Source organism: Falco punctatus (assembly GCF_963210335.1).
Source record: "Falco punctatus genome assembly, chromosome: 6".
Taxonomy (NCBI): domain Eukaryota; kingdom Metazoa; phylum Chordata; class Aves; order Falconiformes; family Falconidae; genus Falco; species Falco punctatus.
This window is the reverse complement of record NC_137585.1, coordinates 71154741-71175164: the sequence shown is the minus strand read 5'-3', so window position 1 is coordinate 71175164 and position 20424 is coordinate 71154741. Positions and strand designations below refer to the sequence as shown.

General features: G+C 45.1%; 2 protein-coding genes across 11 annotated transcripts in view; one reads left to right on the top strand and one right to left on the bottom strand.

Annotated features, from left to right (window-relative positions):
• Window positions 1-1729: 1729 nt before the first annotated feature.
• The window catches only part of NRF1 (nuclear respiratory factor 1), an 88817-nt gene continuing 70122 nt past the window's right edge, over window positions 1730-20424 (top strand). For 9 of the 10 annotated variants that reach the window (XM_080391309.1, XM_080391317.1, XM_080391315.1 and 6 more), the window contains exon 1: window positions 13447-16531. The gene's annotated coding sequence lies outside the window, so the exon portion shown is untranslated. Of the gene's footprint in view, window positions 2130-13405; window positions 16532-20424 lie in introns of those variants that run through there. The other variant, XM_080391314.1, reaches the window with a different exon arrangement.
• Window positions 11911-17860, bottom strand: LOC308066327 (uncharacterized protein; the record flags this gene model as incomplete). Its single annotated transcript, XM_080393458.1, has 4 exons — window positions 11911-12440; window positions 13375-13450; window positions 16545-17261; window positions 17825-17860. 4 exons carry the CDS (start codon window positions 17858-17860, stop codon window positions 12277-12279), a joined length of 993 nt encoding a protein of 330 aa, XP_080249584.1. The 3' UTR covers window positions 11911-12276.

The window sequence follows — 20424 nt, the reverse complement described above, 5'->3', positions numbered from 1 at the left end:
GGTCTGCAAAAAAGGCTTGTCACCTTCTCTAATATATGTCTGAGTTCAAGTAGTTTGCAATCTGCATGACTGGAGGTTTAGGAAACAATCTGCTGTCAGCTGCAGCTTGCACGCTTTATTTTCTGTCTGATTTTTTCCTTCTGTGGATAGTGGTTCTGTATGTTTTATATAAAAATACTGACACTTTTTTTTTTCCCCTTTTTCTTTACCCAAACATATTTCTTCACATTACAGTCTTGGCTGATTCTGAAGGTTGTATCCCTGACTGTTCTCATACCCCAGAGAACAAATGTTTGGCTTTTTTTGCACTGAACAGTACCGAGCTGTAAAGGGGCTCTTTAGAACTGATACCATGAAAAATATGCTACATATACTGCTTTCCCCTAGTTTATGCCCAACTGATAGTTACATGTGACCTTTCTGGCTGTATCTGTGCTGACTCTTACTAATGAAGTGCTTGGATCCATGTAATTACAGTATGCAAAACCAGGCAAACAACAGAAATAGATGGGCAGATGCATAAAGTGACTTGGTATGTACTGAAAGTGCTCTTGGCATCAGACCAGAGATCATACTTTTAGTCACTCTTTATGTGTAAATACTCCCATTCAGCCTTTTGTCTGGGACTAGCTGTCCCTGCATCGACATTCCTGGGAAGCTGCCCACCTTCTGGCTCTGTTTACTCTCACCATTTTCCTGCCTACAAAGCAGCAATGAAAGATCCTTCTGGGTCCCTGACACCATTTCTGTTGCTCGATGCCTGGAGGCAGTGTCTTCCAAGTAGACATGCTCCAGGCTTGTTGCAAGGAGTGGCCAGAATGGGTGAGAAAACAATCCAGGGAGTGAATCAGACTCTGGCAAATCCCTCTCAGAGGCCAGAGGCTGGGTGTTCAGGCACAAGTGCTAATCAACTAGGGTTAACAGGAGTATTTTTTTTGGCTGATCTAGGGTTTTGGGGAGTCTTGGCAACACCTTCCTACGTACAGAATGGCAGAGTTGCTCCTTACATTTGTGTTACTGCTAATGGTAGAAGGGCAATGGTATCACAGAGCCTTGAAAAGGCTGCAGCTTTAAGAAGGAAGACCTGATTTTCTAGTTTATGACCCAGTCACAAGTAGACATGCAGTAGTGGATGAACATAGACCTAGCTTACTTCAAGATTGTATTGTAATGCATTATTTTAAAAATGCAGTTGAAAAGGATGTATAATTTCCATTGTGCACAAACTTTTTTTTTTTCTCCAGAGAGAAGCACAGGGGAACACTAATTAGCTCTGTCTAGTGACTTTAAAGATTCTTACAGCCTACAGAGCAAATACGGATTTGGTGAAAGTGTACTAATGCTTGTGAGTCCACATAAAAATCACCACAGGGTACAGGAATAGAGAGTCATGGGCTCTGAGCTAATACTGCAAGTCAAGACTAAGATGCAATGAAACAGCTGTTCCGGGATGTCTTGGGATCCTCTGCCCAGAAGTGAGACAATAAAGACACAGAACTGAGTGGGTTTTTGGCCATTTTCTCTCTGCAGGCAGTTAAAAGCAGCAAACCCAAGCGTGGCAAAGGCAAAAGCTTCAAGAAGAAAGGAAAGAAGATGGCGAAGGAAGTGGATATCCTCAGCCCAGCTGCCATGCTCAACGCTTACTACATCTGTCACAATGCCCCTGCCTGCCTGGCATTCCGGGGCTTTCCGTGGCCTGGCTCTCCCAAAAAGAAGGGGAAGAAAGGAAAGTAACCGGATGGCTGGAAAGCAAAGGACTTAGTGAAATCAAGCTCCCCAGTGAAGAAGAGACTTTTTTGCAGATTAGACTTGTACTGACCTCTCCAGTGGTTAGCTCAAATATTTTGCCATAATCACTGTTGTGTCCATACAAAGAGACTCTTATTATAGCTCAAGCAGAGTGACAAATGGTAAGTGACACTGTGCCATTGTAATTTCAGCTGTGGCCCTTCACCCTCCAGCCCTGTGTGGAATAAAACATTGTGTCTGGAGGGTTTGTAGTGGAGTTTGCTTTACCCATACCCCTGCCGTTCTTTTATGGATGGGACATGCTCCCTGATATGCTGGTGTACCTCCAGCTGGTTTAATTGGCACTGGTGGAAACTTGAACTCAGAAATTTGATACCATGGTAAGGTTGACAGTGTTAAGTATGATTTCTATAACGTCAGCTTATCTGTCCTGAGAGTCATCCAACGCTCCCTCTCTGGGTCAACAAAGAGCCATGTGATGCCATCTGTGTATCTGCGTGATTCACCTTGTTCTAAACTAAATGGCTACCTTTGGTCAGATAAGCAGTGCTTGAAGCTCCAGCAAATCACCAGCCCTCCTTTGGCTGTAGTTAAAATCTGGAGATTTGGCTTAGATGTTATCAGTGATGCTGTTAAACACAGTTAGAGGTTATGATGAACCCTCCTCCCCCCACCCAGGTCTCCCTTACACGAATCTGCCTTAGTCCCAACATCCTGGCTAGAGACCACAAACTTTGTGTTACGGTTCATAGTTCTTTCACTCCATTCCCTCCACATGTGTTTAATGCCGATCTTGGTAAATTGTGAAGCAGCATGTTGAGTGAAGCTGTACATCTCTCTCAGATCCTTACACTGACTGGAAGGATGCAGTGCAGTGACTGGGAGGGGTAAGGATATGTCCTGAACTGATGGAGGCTGTGGGGAGGAATGCAAAAGGGCTGCAATCTTGGAGAAAGAGTTGGGAAAAGAGAATCTGCAGTGGGTTAGAGCTACTATGAGGGGAGATTTCCCAGTTCTCTAGGATACCCAAGGGACTGTGAGCCTGCAAGACTGCTTTTTAAACCGTGCAGCACTGTGATGTGCACAGGAAGTATCACATCAGAATTTCAGTTGCTGTCTTGGGGCTGAACATCTGTGATGCTGATCTGGCAGAGCAGCGAGCTGGCTCTCAAGGCTGTTTCTGACTTAAAACTCCAGGAGGTGCAGCACCTTTTTGACTTCCAGGTAGCTTTATGTTATGGGTAACAAAACAGGCAATTATGTGATCAGCCCAAACTGATAAAGCCTTATGCAGCTTTTCCATCTAAAATGTTCCTCTATGAAGATGCCTTGACAGGTAAAATCATAGCATTGCTTGTAGGCCAGCTACTGTTGTTATGTAGCTGTACATATGTATGTACTGCGCTATTCCACTGGTTTCATCTACATGTCAAGAAAATCATGGTGGATATTGTGTTTTCTTGCTAATTAGTTGGCAGTTGGCATGTTCTGATGAATCAGAGATGTGGTTTGCGGTACTTGTTTGTTCTGTTATGCATCAATGTGTCTTCCTCAGCATTTACTCATGTTCTTGCTTCCCCATCACCCACCAGGAAGTCTCTGGTCACAGCAAATAGTTTTTCCAAGTATAGTGTAAGTATTTCCTCCAAGTATCAACATTCTAAAGCAAGAGATCTCTTGTGACCTCTGTATTTAAGATCTTGAGCTAAACATTTGAAAACAAATTAATAAAAAAAAAATTTTTTGTATGATGCATTTACTACACATAACTTTAAGGAACGTGTGTTTCTGAGCACTGAGGTAGGAACTGCCTAACATCGTGGGAGGGAGCCCCTATCGCTGTCAGTTTGGGTCCCAAGGTCAGTTTGCAGGAGCAGCTGAAGAGCAGTACAATCTCTTGCCAAGCTGAAGAACCCAATTTAAGCAATTGCATGCAGACCAGGTGTCTGGGGAAGTAACTTCCTTCTGGGCAACTTATTCTCCAGCTACCTATCGCAGCCTTGTGCACAGTTTCCTCTGAACCAACTGTTACTTGGCCAGTGTGGGAGACAGTGTGCCACACAAGACAGGCAAGTGGTCTGATCTGATACAATGGTTACAAGTAAGGAAAGCCATTTTTACATCTGTGATAGACCAGAGTACAAAGACTTGCAAAGTTTTAGTATGCCAAAATTACTGGAAAAAATACTGAAATACCATTATATGTTTTCTCTTAAAATACCAACCTGATTTCTGCATGACGCAGTTGAGCACTTACCAAAAGGTGACCAGCAATGTGCAAAGGACAAAGACTCTGCTTTCTAGTGTATCTGAAAAGTTGCCATTCATTTCTTTGACAACAGATGAAAAAACCCTTCCAATCAGCCCAAACTGAAAAATGAAACACACTTTCTTTTTCCCTTTTACCTCTCTCATGCCTTGATCCATCTCAATTTTGCATGTAATTCAGGATCCCTGGTGGTAATAAAGACCAACAGACATCTCTAAAGAAAAGTTTGGACTTCAAATGGCTCGATTTTCTATTTGAATGTGTTGCTTAAGAGTGCTGCAGGCTCTGCTTCTAGCTTCTAAGGAAGACTCTGGCTTAAGTGGACATGAGTTGACAGGGAGTCTCTCCTGCTGCGGCGTGACACTTGTTGATATTTCTGGTTTATCACAACCTGTAAGAGTGTGATTCTGTGGCAGGCTTTTCTGCTTGCTGGGACACAGAACTTAGAAGCTGAGTTTATGATGAATAAAGCCTGTTCTGCTCAAATCCACACAAAATCTTTTGAGGGGAAACTGCAAGCTGGAGAGGCCCTTTGTTTTACGGTCACACTGCAAGGGAACTTCATGGCGTTATGTCCATTATGTCTTGCAGCGAGTCACATTTGTGTAGTACTTCCCTCATTTTGCTGTTACCGAGTAGTCAAGCACAGTGTGCTGCTTTGGGTACAGGATGTTTCCTGTAGGAAGTTGTGTACCAAAGCTGTTAAAAATACACTGGATGTTGATTGCATGTTTGTGGGTGGGGCACAGGGGCGGGGAGGGGAGAGTCACAGGACTATTATGTGATGTAAGTGGTGGATATATATATAGATATCGAGAGTTTTTAAAAAAGTTATTATTCACCACATTTGGTATTAGAGTATTTCAAGCTGTATGTGATCAGCTGCTTTACTCTTCAGTCAGCGTTTCTGTATTACCTTGCATCTCCTGGCATGTTATTTTCACATTAAGAAAAGCACTGTGGATCTTTATGATACGTAATAAAAGCTTGAGAAGTGGCATGAATCCTTTTGTGTCATTTCTTATTTTAAGAAATGCACTGGCTGTTATTTCCCAACTTCAGGGGAGGAGACCTGAGGACTTTTTTTGCTTATAAATGGTATCTCCATAATGAAGAGGTTAATATGGTATATTTTTGAAGAAAAACTTTCATCCAAAAGGTGTATTAGATGTTGGCACTCACTAGTGTCAGCAGAAGTAAATAATCAAATAGAGTTTTCAGTAAGCTAACTCCTGTCTCATTTGCTCATTTTTCACTGTCTTGGTTCCCCACTGCCATTTCAGATGTCCTCCAGGAACAAAGAAAGCCCAATTTTACTGTCTTTCTTACATGCCTCTCTCTTTCAAGCTGTTTATTTTAAAAAGGCATGTCTTCCCCCCCCACCCCACCCCCCACCCCCTCTCTTTTGCTAGTAATTGTTATACAAAAGACCACAAGGAACAAAATATTGGAACTTACAGAAACGGTTGCTCTCTGAGACATGTGGTCTAGGTACCATGGCACTTGCAAGTATTGATGTCTTTCATTTCAGATACTGGAATGGTTTTGTTACATTCCAGCGTGTTATATACTATAGAATTATCCAGTAGTATAGAAATATACCAGTAGCTTTCTGGAGGTATTCATTGAATTCTGGAGTCCTGCTTTTTGCAGATGCTTTTGCTGTCCCCTTAGGGAAAGCTTAGGGCCCTCCCACCCTGACGGTCTCAGATCATAGGTTAGTCCTAAGAGAATCCCTGGGAGAATATACCTTTTTCCTTGGCTTTTTTGATTTAGTCTGCACTTAATTTTGTTAAAGATAAGAAATATTTAGTTCTTTTAAAATAAAATAGGGCCCTTTCAGTCTGAAGTGTTCCTTCTAGGTTATTGCTATATCACTTCAGGAGAAACAAAGGGGTTTTTTATTCTTTACTGTTAAGGTCTGGTATATTTATGACTAAGCTAAAGTAAACTGAGTGTGATTTTTTTTTATGCAAAAGGCTGGCTTAGTATCAGCATTTCTCCCAATTGTCTTCTAGTCGTAACTGGCACTAAAAGAGAAATGTTTAAGAAAAATGAGTAAAACATTTAATACAACACATGGTTACAACAGCTTCCTTGGAATGGCTGTGATTATATGCCATGAAGGGAGCAGTTTGCTCTTTGGTGGACATTCTTGAACCAAATGCTTTAAAAGTTCACCTGCAATTATTGCTGAATGCTAGAATATTTTTAATAGCTGAAATTGCAAGCAATAGGCCAAGTGCTCCTACAGTCTAGAAGGAAGCCCTTTTTAAATATTAGCAGGTAGACTGCAGTACATGGATTATATGAAGAAAGCAAAAGCACTTAATGCCATCTAGTGTAAGCAGAAAATGACATTTAACTTCAGAAAATCTTTTCTCTCTCAGGGTGATTCAAGTAGGTCATACATCTCTTGGGGGTACTTTTTCCACATCATTTAATAGGAAGTGCCCCTTCTGTGAAGTACAAAGATAACCAGCCTGGGAGAAGAGTTCTCCACGCATACTGAGATGGTAAATCAGAAGCTACAAAACTGACATTTGAATTGAAGTTGTATTGTTAAAGCAATTAGTTACAATAATTATTGCAGCTGGGTTTTTTTTTTTAGTTTTCTCTATGGCTAAATGGTCAACACATTTGAAAGAGTCTTTAAACATGGGTCATCTCACCTTGCTTTGCATGTCTATGGCATATCGAGCTCTGCCTGAGCTAGTCATGCTGGGATCCTCTTACAGATAAAAAGGAGATGGGAAGCAGGCATGTGAGGCGTGACCACTTCTGAACCAAAATGTCTGATGTTTCTTTGCCACATTTATAGCAAACAGCTCATTCCCTTATTATTTCATTCCTGGAAAAGTTATTTTTACTATCTATGACTTTTTTGACCTCTCTTCATCTGAAAAACATGTTTGTAGAATAAATCTGCTGCCCAATCCTCATCTCATCTGATGGATGTACTACCGTAGAACGTATTCCACTTTGTGGAATACACAGTTACAACCACTTTTATGCTCATTGCATAGCAGGAATGATCTGGGTCCCCTCTTGTTTACACAAAATGTTGTCTGTGACAGCTTCTATGGGTTTATTTTCATAGCAATTCAAAATGTTATGTAGGTTGACTGACCTTGAAGCCGTAATATGTTTATATATATAGAGAGAGAATTTCTGTTTTGTGACATTTGCTTTTGATGATGCTGGGAGTTTCCAATACTTGATTTAATGTATTCTTCACTAGAGATGGTTGTGGAGGAGCCAGTGGGAATGCTCTGCATGTGTAAGATGGAAATTTTTTTTCGTCAGAGAAGGGGTGGGGCCTGTTAAGGGTATCTATTTCATGTCTGTAGAGTTTGGGTTGTAAGCAGAATTTATCAAGCCCCTACAACAGCAGAAGTGAAGGCTGGATCGATCATAAGTGATGTAGATGAATGATGTCACGTTCCTTGTTTTCTTAATCCGACCTTTCTATGGGAAAAGAATTGTCTTTATCAAGCCCCTACAACAGCAGAAGTGAAGGCTGGATCGATCATAAGTGATGTAGATGAATGATGTCACGTTCCTTGTTTTCTTAATCCGACCTTTCTATGGGAAAAGAATTGTCTTGCAACATCAGCTGCTTCGTAACAGAGCTTCATAAGGAGTTATGGTTGGTTTAAATCTTCTGACATGACTTGCAATCTGCTTATTGGCAACAATCCAATGCTTGAAGAAATGAAAGGAAGAAAATGCCAACCCTTATGAAATCACTGCTTCTTCTGATACTATTGACCCTCTCTAGTGTTCTCCATTTTGTCATTTCCCCTTCTGCTTCAGTTCTTCAAGGTATGTAATGCTTTATTTATTATTTAAAGCTGAAGTTAAATCAGACCTATTGAAACAGGCATCTTCTGCTGGAGCACATGAGAGCTTTCTAAACATGAGGCTCTTTGTCTTATTCCAGTAGTAACTGTTGAGCTTGCCATGGTGTCTGGCTCATCTCAAATGATACGGCCTGAAATGGTGTCCTTGAAAGAAAAAGTCCTTCTGTCACCTGTTGTTTTGGCTTCTCAGATACTTTATCCAGGAAGCCCGGCACCTTCTGAAAATAGATACAATATTTTGGGAGTACCTGATAATTATAGCTTGCCCTTTTGGAACTGTCCAAGGAATAGGTCTGTTTTCTTAGAAATGTACGTTTTTATTGATTTCTCATCCTTTTCCATCGTCTTATGCATGTGGCTTGCATAATTTCTGTTGCCATTACCAGAAAGCAGTGAGCAGAGGAGGAAACATTCCAAGCTCTTACACTAGCAGTGGATACTTTGCTTTTCTTGCTTAGAACCACAGTTAGGGTCTGTTGCAATGCTTTGACAGGTGTTAAAAAGTTCTTCACAACCTGGCATTGCAAGGTTACTTGGAAGAGGAGATGAAAGTAGTTTTAATAGTTTGTGAGATTTCAGACTGGCAACCTCCTGGGGGTGTCTCTGGCAAGCTTCTCACTGTCTCTTGAAATATCCCAGGATCGTTCAGCTCTCGGGTAACTCCAGGACTGTTCCCATGCCTACATGTGGCACAGCTGTGCTAGTCCTGAGCTCACCAGCAGTCATAACCCACAGTTCATCACTGTCTTTACAATGATCTTTCATGAAGTGAGTATTGTTATGCCTCCTTTCTCTTAAACTTCCTTCCTTTCAGCTCTTTATAGTAAGAAAGTGCACTACTTTCAGCCTTTCATTCCTATATTACACTTTTTAAACTTGTTATTCTTGTTGCTCTCCTCCATACTTCACAATGCTACTGTTTCGTCAGCAGAAGGTGACAATACTTCCAACATAGTTTTTCTTCTCACATGTTGCTACATGAGAGTCATAAAACTGAGACTCATGGGATTAATCTCCCCTAAATCTAAATGTCTGCAACAATACCTGGACTAGTTGTCTAGATTCATATAGTAAGGATGTGATTCCTCTGATTAAATGTATGCAGAGGCTTAAAGCAGCCCCAGGTGTCTTGTTTAGGTATAGGAATATCTAGGGAGATCTATCCCACTCTCTGTCATATTTAAGATTTTAATGAAAATGCAAATTCAAATTTAGTGTGGACACAGAAATGTAAGTTCTTCGAAGTGATGAGTCCAGAGAAACTAGCATAGCCATCATGGCTTGGGGGTCCTAAGGTATTTGGGCTAAAGGCCATAAAAAGGGGTACCAGAAAACTTGAAAACCTCTGTAACTAGTGTCTTGGATGACAAGAGTAAAACTGTGCAGGATATTGTGTCTGTCTAATCTGCCGTTAAAAGAAAACCACTCGGCCTGTGCCACTTGGGCATCCCTGTTCAGAGAACAAAAATACCTCCTGACTTCAGCATGGTGGTGTCTCAGATGCGGAGGAGTGGAGCGGAGCTAGACAGTTCCTTGGAGAGGAAGCACAGTCGTCTTGAGCTTATCACTCCTGCACAGTTGTAAACTCAGCCCTGCTCACTCTCGCTAATAATAGCCAAGTGTAATTGTGTTCAGATGGCTAGCCCAGCCAGGGGAAAATCGCCTTGCCTGTTACACAGTTTAGGCGAAATTGCCTTGAGTAATGAAGAAAAGCAAATCATAAATATCCAATTTGGTGTAATCAGTCTTCAGTGACTGCTTAGAGAATTTTTTTCCCTAAGAAAAGCAGCTTGGACCTGAAGAAGTATCTCACAACAAGCAGATTTGAAGCCCTGTACAAAAGTCATTGCAGCAGCATGTTACTTGGAAGTGCTGTATGCTACTGCGTTAGGAAGACAGCAGCTGGTCTAAGGAGGGGTCACCCAAGTTTGGCTCCCAAGTTGGGCTCCCAAGTTTGCTGGAGCAGTGCTGGCCACAGCCACTCCTGCCAGCTCTGTCCCACAATCGAGGACTGGGATTATCAGGTGTTCCAGCAGCAGTGCAGGACTGGTAAACAGCAAGCCTCAGCATGGAAATTAGAGTCAGGCTACCCCTGTCCTAAGAACCAATAAAAAAAAAATCTTCACCAGTGTGTCTGAAAATAAGCTTCAGGCAAAACGTGGGGATAGGAGAGGAAAGCCTTCCTGCCAACAAGTTCCCATCTCCTTTCTTCTTTTTTTACACTCTCATTTTTGTCTCCCCATTAACTGTTTTTGCTGTAAAATCTACTGTAGTTTGGTGCTTAGCTGCAAGGAACGTTGCAATGCACACTGAAAAGCTATACATAATAGCCTAAGTGGGCTCTTACATGCCATTCTCTCTCAGTAGTTGTTACTATTACTGCTGTTTCATAGAGATGAGAGAATGGCACTCATCCAACACTGCTGTCTTTTATTTCTAAATACTCTGGGCACTGACAGAATAGAAACGATTAATCACCAGAAGCAGTGAAGAAGCTGGCTGCTGTGGGGCAAGCCCAAAATCCAGACCGCTTTTGGTTACTGGCTGCTGCAGAAGGGGAACCACAAGTAAAGCTGTTATACCCAAAACATGTCATGTATGGCTTGTGTTGCTGCACATTCAGACTCCATTTTGTTGTATAATCATACGCCAAAACAGGGGTCTCAGTCCCAATGTGGGGTATGTTCTAGATCAGGGGTCCTCAAACTACAGCCCGCAGACTGGATACGGCCCCCCAGGGTCCTCAATCCAGCCCCCCGTATTTACAGAACTTCCCCCCCCCTCTGCCAGGGGTTGGTGGGGGGGAACCAAGCAGCAAGCAGCCGCAGATGACTTCCTGCCACTTCATCTGCGCACCGGCCCCCTGTTAAAAAAGTTTGAGGACCCCTGTTCTAGATCTTCAAACCATGAATTCTTTCACCCTGCTGATGAGAAAACTGAGGTCTCCAGAGCCCATAGCACAGATCCTCTTTCTGCTGTAACCTTCCCTACTCCCAAGGGAAACCTTTTGAGGCTGCCTTGGAGCACTGCTGGTTCAGGTGAGTAGCCAAACAGTACTTAAAAATAGGCAGCAGAGCCCTAACAAAATTTATTACTGTCCAAGAAAATCAGTCTTGAAATTAAGTGTTGACTGCCCAATTCCTTTCTATATGAGGTTTTTTTTGCTGGTGAAATTATGAGTGTGAGCTGGCTCTGGGTGGTGATGACAAAGAATTACCCAAGCTCTCCAGTTAAGAGTTATGGCATCATAACCCAGAAGCCACGCTGGAAACTCTGGTCTTAAGGTGGATCTCATGACACTGAGCCTGAAATACAGAAAAAAGCTCTTTTTCACGGAGGTACTGACAATCTGGGAAAGAGACCAAATATGTTAAATAATAAGCCTGGAGAACTGGAATTATATGGGAAAATGCCTCTTCTCTCTCATACCTGGCAAAGCTAATCACATATTATCTTCAGCCTCTTTACTCTGTCCCATGTTGCCCTAACACTGGACAACTTTAGGTGCTTGTCATAGACTGTGCAGACAAATGGCAAGATCAGTGTATGCAGAATGTGACCAAACAGTATTTGAACAGAAGGAGTGAAAATAAGCTGAAAATACCTGAGGAGTGTACACAATGGTGAACTAGGTATAAGGATCTAAATTGAAGAGATGTAATATTCAGATGAATGACCAGAAATCCATATTTGCAGAGCCCTGACAGGCTCTGGGATATGCTGCAGGAATCTACTATTTTAGCAGCAGCAGCTCTCCAGAACAATTGCACCTGTGTAGATTTTGGTGACTACAAAAACTAACAGAGCTTCTCATCACAGGAATCCTTGCAAAACTCAGACTCAGCATTGGTCTAATCCGGCTCCAGAGAAGCTGTGGCAACCAGAGAGCCTAATCAAGGCTACTTACAACAAACTCATTGCACTATCAACATCCTCCTTAGAGTAATGAAACCCAGCCTGGCTCTTTATGAGCCGTGCAAATCTGGTTCATTGCACATTACTGAACAATCGCTGTTGCGAAGACTTGCATTAAAGAAAAGCAATGGATGCAATTTTTTTAATCTGAAAAAGAGGGAGAAAAGAAAAAGGCCAAGCAGCTGTGCCTGTATTCTTCCCCCCTTCAGGCTCCACTGTGAATGTTCAAAAACTGCTCAGTTAGTTCTGCTAAATCATCAGGGTGTTTTGTTTACAGCACAGTGGGTTAATCAGTTACTTTTCAATGGGCTTAAGATGAGAATAAGAACTCTGTATGAAAGACAACAGACCCATCCACTTTTCTTCGCCTGCCGATACAAGATGCCAAGCGGCTGGGATTCCACCTCTTCCATCACTTGCAAGCACAGGCGGCCTTGCAAGTGCCAACAGGCAGTAGTAGATGTTTTAACTCCGAGGCAGCTAGGACATTCGGTGGCAATCAGACCCTGAAGAGCATTGCTGCCGCTGCCAGGAATGCATCTTCTGCTGCACAACCACCTGCAGGTCCTTCACCTCCAGCATGCCAGAGATCAGCCTTCCCATATAAATCCAGGAAAGTAACAGATTCTTGTTTGTTACAGTATCTGTTCACAAAATATGCAAGAGTTGGTGTGTTCAGAAGTCCTGCAGCTACACCTGTGACTCTGAAACACTTTTTGGAGAAATCTTCCCCCCTCCCCACCCGCCCACATTGTCTTAGCTGACAGGAGCAGTATGTTGGATTGACCTGGTCTATGAGATGTGCTAAATACACCAGCAAGGGCATGTGTTTCCCTTAGGAAAACTTGATGTTTGTGGTCCCCAAAAGTTAATAGTACTTTTTGACACCTGCAAACCTTCTGGTTGTAATACAGCCACACTCCCACAGAAGAAAAGTCTTCACTGGAGCCAAGACTCTGACTCTTATTTGTGCATGGACCCTTCTGTGGCACCTGAAAACACACAAAATCTGTGACCCAAGGCTGGTGGCACTTTCAGGCCAGACCTGTCTGAGGCTTTTGGCCAAAGCTCAAAAGCCACTTATGCTGATGGTAGTAACCCACCCATGTTACAAAGCAGCACCAGCTAATTGACCCAGGCACTCCCATTCCCCTTATGCTTTCCTGTGCGTCCTTTCCTAGGCAATCCTTCCTTGTTACTCATCTGTTTTCTTGTTCTGTCCCAGAAGTCACCAACCAAAGACAAGGAGATCTGCTAGAACAGCTTGTACATAGTCTTCTGACCTCTCTCTTACAGCCTGACAGCACCTGATCAGACACATCCAGCTGGTAGCTTGGTAACATTGTCCTCACGTTATCCCTTTCACATTTTCTCTTCTCAGACCCAGGATGTAGAAAGGTTAACCTTTCTGGGCCTGCCCTGCCACCAGAGCTCCCTTTCCCACCATGCATCATTGTTCCTTCCTCATCTTTCCCTGAATGCTGGATAAAGCATGTCCTAACCAGTCCCTGGCATTCCCATGGGTGTGCAAGTCAGGCTACCTACCCTTCTGCTGGCCAAATGTAGACTTGTACTCACCAGGATTCTTTTCCCAACCCTTTTCACGCAGGATTATGGGTGAATGACACAGCGTGGTCTGCAACCTCGTGAGAACCTGGGGAGAGACATGCTGATGCTCAGTTTTTCAAAGAGAAAGTGTTAGTTTGTTCATACTAGGAAATGCTGCCTCTCTGGAGGACCTTTTTGGCACATCCCAAATGAATGTCGGTGCTGTTCCCTACCAAGAGACTTTGGTCCTGTGTGCACTCCTCTCTTCATGTAACTAAGAGCATTTTGAGAGGGGTGGAAAAAAAGTAAGCACGTGTGCCAGCCACTGTCCCAGCACACTCAACAGCTATTGGCTCATAGATATGCACTTTCACAAGCCTATGGTTTGATCTGCCCATTCCAAACTGATTAGCAACGTGTGGCCTTGAAAATATGTACCAGGATGGGACTCTGAGATGACCATGTCATCCACCCCTCTCCCTGAGGCAGGAGCAACTCTACCTACAGCATTCCTGAGCAGTATTTTGTCTAACCTGTTCTTAAAACCTCCAATGGGGGAGACTCCGGAGTGTCCCAAAGCTCTTCCAGTATTATCAGATCCTACCATTATGAAATTTTCTTGGTAGCTCATCTAAAACTACTTTCCTGTTACATATCAGGAAGTGATCTTCCTCCTGTGGAGATTCTGGGTCACTATGGGTTATACCAGGCCTGTCGACTAGCACAGCCTCAGGTCTCAGTGCTTGTGGCCCAGCTCCAAAACTGCTGATTAGCACAAGGGAATTCCACTGCTGCTACAGTCCGCATCAGCTGCCTCCACATGTCTGCCTGCATTGGCAAGGCACTCCCCTCTCTTCAAGGAGCGGCAAGCCCAGCCAGAACACCTTCACAGCTCTGCAGCAGAAGATACATTCATCTCAGCAACTGGCATAAGTCACCACTTGGCCTGGATCCACACTTCATACCTATGGGGGGCCAATGACAAAAATCCAGAGCATCCAAAACTTAAAGCGCGTTTGAGTCTACAGGGTCTGAGGTGACATTCCCGTGAAAAGCAGAGGTGTTATTTTCCCCACAATGTGCTGTGAGTGTGCATGCTGTAGCAAAGATCCCCAAAAAATGCAGGGGCACTGCGCAAGCGACAACTGGAATGTGACTCTACAGAGTGGACAGTCAATCCTGAGCTGACCCAATACGCATGCCAATTGCCTTGGATGGCTCTGCAAAGGAGGCACACCAGTTAGCATTTGTTTTCCATACTGTGCTTTCCATATGCTTGCATCTTCAGATGGGTATAGTGCGGTCATCTCTTCCTACCCTAACAAGTCACCTACTACTGCTTTATTCTATTTGTAAATAGAAAAAATTGGTGGCTGTGTTTTATTCCACCTATCAGATGAAAGTTATTTCTGCATTTTCTGGTTTTGCCTGAGTATCAGTACATTTGCAGAGTGCTGTGAGTTGGCAGGCATGTAGGACACATCCCCTTTTACAGGGACTGGTACTACATGCCAAGGGAACTTGTAAAATCCCAGTAGTTGATATTAGTATAATGACCAAAATTTTATCATTTTTAGTACAATGACATACCCATGGACGAGGTTTCTACTAGGCACAGATGGCAGGCTGATGTCCTGAAATGAAACAAATTATGTACCTTTTACGCCAACAAAAATAAAATTATGATTAACGTAAAAGTCTACTGAATTTTTGATCTGCCACATATTTAGCACAGAGCACATAAGAAACATGTAAGATCCTGAATGAAGCATTACTGAAAATATTTTGCTTTCCAGGCTGCTCTTAACCAGCTTCTGTGAACTCTTCTCCTGGTACCTGTTCTCATTGTATTTTCTACGTAACTCTTCAGGTGTGGGGAAAACATATTTGACAGATTCAGTGGATGAAACATCAAGTCCCATCTTAAGACTCCCTCCTACAAAGCACAGATTTATATTTCCCCTCACCTCCTTTTCCCTCTGTTTTAAATCCTTTATATTGCAGGTTTCTACTGAAAACCCTGGCTGCCTTGGGACAGCAACAGCCTTCAAATGTGAACCCCTTCCCCCAGAACAAGGCCACAATCCCAACAGACATCTCTGAGCCCTAGTATGATAATACAAGAAACTACTAGCTTCCACATACCAGGAAGGATAGTTAGTGGCGCTAAAGCCGAGTTCCATTTGATACCCACTCGTTGGCAGCGGAAACGAGAGGCCTTGTGGAGTACGTTGGTGATCAGGGCAGAGAACAGGCGGTTGGGCCACCAATGGTCTTATCACTGTTTTCTTACGTGCAGCAGGGACACCCATCCCCTTGGCATGACACCAAGCTGTGTTTCGGAGGAGCTCCAGCACAGGAGCCACAGCTGCTTCAAGCCAGCGGCCCTCGCTGGGAGCAGGCAAAGATTTACAGCTACAAACAGATGGCCTCTCGCACAGCCTGCCGGCCTCCTGACGTGTTATTTTCATCTGTCTCTCTTTTCTTAGTTTTGTTTTTTTTTTTTAAACCCAGATTAGCTCAGCAATATGGCTTCTCCTACCCAAAAAACGCCAGGGTGGTACGTGGCTGAGTGCAAGGCAGGGAAGCCATGGCCCAGCAGCAGGCTATGGTGGTTTTAAACGGGCTTTTTCCACAGAAAAACACGCCTGGGACCCCCTGCCCGGCCCGCCGTCGCCTCAGAGCTCTACCGCCCGCCGCCCGAAGCCCCTCCACACCTCCTCGTTGAGGGGGAGAATCGGTGCGACCTCCCCAAGATGGCGCCGACACCCCCGCGGCGTGCCCCCTCCCCCCCCCGCTCCCCTCCCAGCGGGGGAAGAGGCAGCGCAACCTCCCCAACATGGCGCCGGCGGCCGCCCGCGCCCCGCCACCTCCTCCCTCGCCCCTCACACCGCCCACGACCTCCCGCACATGGCGGCGACACCACCTCCCGCCGCGGCCCTCGCCCTCCTCATCATGGCGGCGGCGCCGAGCTATGACGCCATACGTCGTCCTCCTCCTCCCCCCCTCTCTCCCTCTCCCCCCCGGCCTCCTCCCGCCGCCGCCGCCGCCGCCGGTCCCCGCCTCTCCCGCTCGCCATTGCGGCGGCTCAGGACGAGCCGCGCCGCGTCCCCGCTCGGCTCCCTCCCCGGCCGCCGCCCGGCAGAGGCTCCACGGCGCAGGCCCGCCGCAGCGCAGCCGCTCTGAGGTGAGTGTCCTACCGCGCAATCTCCCAGCTCCTCCAGCCCGGCGCAGCCGCAGCAACGCGGGGGCCCCCGCCGGCCGTCCAGGCACCCCCGGCTCCGGCGCCCGCGCCTCCCCTCAGCGCCGCCGCAGGGCCGCCTGGGCCGCGCTAGGCCCCGCCGGGGAGGAGGGGGAGCGCGGCCCCGTGGCGGGCCGCGGGCCGCTCCCGCCCGGCCACCGGAGAGGAGGGGGGGGTTGGCGGCAGGGCGGCGGCCGCGGGGCCTTGCGGGGCGCCGAGGGCCTCTCGCGGCCGCGGCCGGGGCAGCCCGGGGGGACGGAGCGCCCTCCCGCGGGGGGGCACGGGGCGGCGGCGGGGGGGGGAGGGGAGGGGAGGGGAGGGGCGGGGGGGCGCGGGCCGGCGCCAGGCCCACGCGTCCGGCCGAGCCGGGTGCCGCAGGCTGCGGGAGCAGGTTGCTCCGGCCCTGGCCTGAGCCCGTCCCGCTCCGGGGCGGGAAGTTGGGTCGCGGTCGCAGCCGTTTGGCGGGCTTTTCTTCTTCCGTTCCCTTTGATTTTCTTTCCTCCTTATGTCCCCCCACCCCCCCCTTATTTTTTTCCTTTTTTTTTTTTTCATCCACTTTTTTATTTTTCTGACTGCAAATGGATGCTTTGTGGCAGCGTCTTGGACCGCCGCTGCCCTTTTGTATGCGAGTCGGGGAGCGGGGCTGCTGCTGGGAGGGCAGCGAGCTTAGATGCTGCTAATCATGCAAGCCGAATTCACATCACCCGCCTCCCCCCATATGCCCCAAAAGGGGTACAAATCTTGTCTCTTTGTTCGTGGGTTATACAACATCTGGCTCAGGAGAGACCTGGTTCATGACTGGAGCGCTCAGGACCTCGTTAGTGTAAAGAATAATTACAGGGCAGAAGTGTTGGCTCAAAAGTCTTCACGCGCATGGGGTTACTAAGTTGTACCTTTCTTGCAGCTACGGATAATTTTCATAGCGTGGAGAGGTATTTTCTGTGCACCTCATCAAGATTTGGATCTCTGCTTTATTTTTCTTCTCCTCCACTGGAACTATCTTTCTTCTTTCCAGATCTTGGGATTTTTCTCTTAAGAAAGGCATTGCTGTTCTGGTTTTTGTCTCTCGTGCATTAGCCTTGGTGCTGTCCAGGCAGGGTTTTAGACCCTCTTCCTGTGTCCTGGACATGATGAGAGTATTTTCAGTGTTGCGGTGGCTGTGTGCAGTCGTTATTTTCAGAGTTTCGTTTGTGACATCATGGCAACTTGTGTTCATCCTTACTTTAGTAGTAGTGTTACCTTGTCTTCTGGTTCATCTGCATCATGGTTGCTCATTTGTAGAACCTGTTACTTTGAACTTTTAATGCCCTAATGTTGGGAAAATAGGTGAGAGAGAAATTGTTCATCTCTTTAATTTAGATTTTTGTGCCTATGGTAAAACTGGGAGCAACAGCTTTTTTTCTTTGAGGGTGAAAGAGGAAGTGTATGACAATGACTGACTTTGGAAAGGTGTTGGGAGTTATATTAACTCAAGTTTTCAATCTTTTCCATCATGGATAAGTGTTACAGTGTAGTGTCCAATTAAATGATCTCATATGCTCATGTAATTTTCTACATGTGTTTACAATTTTATAGAGTGTTGCAGTTGGGTTTTATTGTATTTTATTGTATCACAGTTGTTTTTCAGAAGTCTCACGTCACTTATGTACAGGCTTTACCACGAGTGAGACATGGGCTGTTATGCACAGGCCATAAATACAGCAAGTTGGGGAACAGTCTGCCTCATCCAGTACGTGTTTTGTGCAGTTCTTACAATTCCATGTACTGCAATAGCATCTGTTCTTTACAAAGTGTGTGGCCTGATGTACATTTGCGTTATATAGGTGGAGTGGAGCATGGCTCTTGTAAAGCGTCGTTTGTTGGCAGCTGGATAGAGCCAGTGTTCGCATGTGTGTGGGCAATATGATTTTTGCCGTGAAGCAGTGAAAATGCTGCCTTTCTGTTTAATTGAAATCTTTCCATGGACCCCATTAACTCATGGCGTTTCACTCCATACCTGCTGAGCTGCAGGGATGCTCCTTTGAAGGTAACTTGGCCTGGCCGTGCTCTGCATAGCAAGCATGTAAGTTATCCTGACACAAGTTTACGTTGTGGATGTGGACCGTGCCATCTCAACTGTGCTGCCCAGTGTGCCAGAACAACAGATACCCTGACAGAAGTAAATAAGCCATCCTGGCAAAAACCAGGTGTACCAGCGGGAGTCCTTAGTGTGTGCTGTGTCGGTTGGAGGTTGCCCTTCTCTGTAGCTCTGTCGGGGAAAACATGTGGCATAAACTTGTTCATAGAGGATTAAGCTATGGTGAGCGAGTAAGTAATGCTTCTGAGTAAGGTTGGCCATGCAGGGTTTTATGCACGGTAATATTGCACTTCAATTAATTGTCTCAACTTTCCTGGACAAAAGCCCTGTGACTGGTTGGCTGCACAGATGTCAACTTTCAGACTGCAGGTATTTTGGCATGAGAACTACTTCAAGTGTTGGAATTTCATAATTTTTCTGTTGCTTGGGAGCCTGAATCATCTTTTCTTAGACTTAAAACCAGCCAGTTTCACTTCTGGCAAGCTCAAGCCTGGAAGATTTTGGGCTTGTACGTGAAAATAAAGAACCACAAGTGTCTGTAGGAGCCCAGGTTGGGAGCACTTGGAGCTGCTTTTGTAGTAAATCTCACTTCTAGGCTACATCATGTCAAACTTCTGCTGCCATGTGCATGTATATGCTCTGAGAATATTTCCATTACTGCTTGCACCTGCTCTTCATTTACCAACTGAGGGAGATTTCCATGCAGCTTCTCAGTCTCTTGAAGGCTTTGGGAATTACTATTTTTTTGCCTTGCCCTCCTCTGATCTGGAGAAGTACCCTCTAGGAAAGAAGCAAGCGGAGTGCACTGACTCTGCTGTGCCCCTGCATCTCTTTTAACAAGAAAATCTAATGCAGACTTTTGTATGTAAGAATATTGCATGCTGTCAGTAGGAATTGGCTTGTGTTGATAACTTGCAGTGCAAGAAGTATTGTAAAATTTACCCTCTGACTTTAACTGTCTTCTGCTGCTTCTGAAGTAGATCTGTAAACTATAGTTACGATTTTTTGTATTGCTGATTACCCAGTGCTCGAGTTATTAAATAAAATATTGTTAAAATACACCCCTTGGTCTTTTTAAATAACTAGCGCTGCATGGTGGGAATCTTCTACTATGTAGTAGTTAATGTTGTAGAAAGATGGAAAACAGTGCTGAGGTGGCACTTGAAGCAGGTTACTTGTGACTGATGCGGCTCTCCTCTGATGAACTTCATGAGCTCTTTGATACGTAGCCATTTGTTGAGCATGCTTGTCTAAAATTTGGACAAACTTGTAAATCAAAATTAAGGGTAAAAGTTTCCACTTGTTCCAGTTTAGTTTTCACACAAGATTCAGAACTCTGTTGCTGGTTATTGTGCTCTTCTGGATCTTAAGACATGTCCTATTGGAAGTCTCACAAACTGCTGTAGAGCCTCCATATGAAGGAGTCAAGTGGCACCTAATCTCTAGCACGGTCTCTCCACGCTGGGGCAATGTCTGTCTGTGTTTAAAGGCAATCTATTGTTTTATGGTTTCGAATACGGTTGTTTGTTGGAGGGTCAGTTTAATGGTTTCTCACGTTTCCACTGTTGAATGCAGATACATGCCCCTGTCTCGATCTGTTTGTCACTTGCTTTAGTGAGTGAATTTGTGTGTCAGCTGTTGTGGATCTCTTTATCAGCTTGTTTTTTTTCATGTGAATCTAAATCAGGTAAATACGGTGCAAACCCTTCTGTTTTTCAAGTATTGCACACCATAAAATGCTGGACATTACTAGCATGTTCTC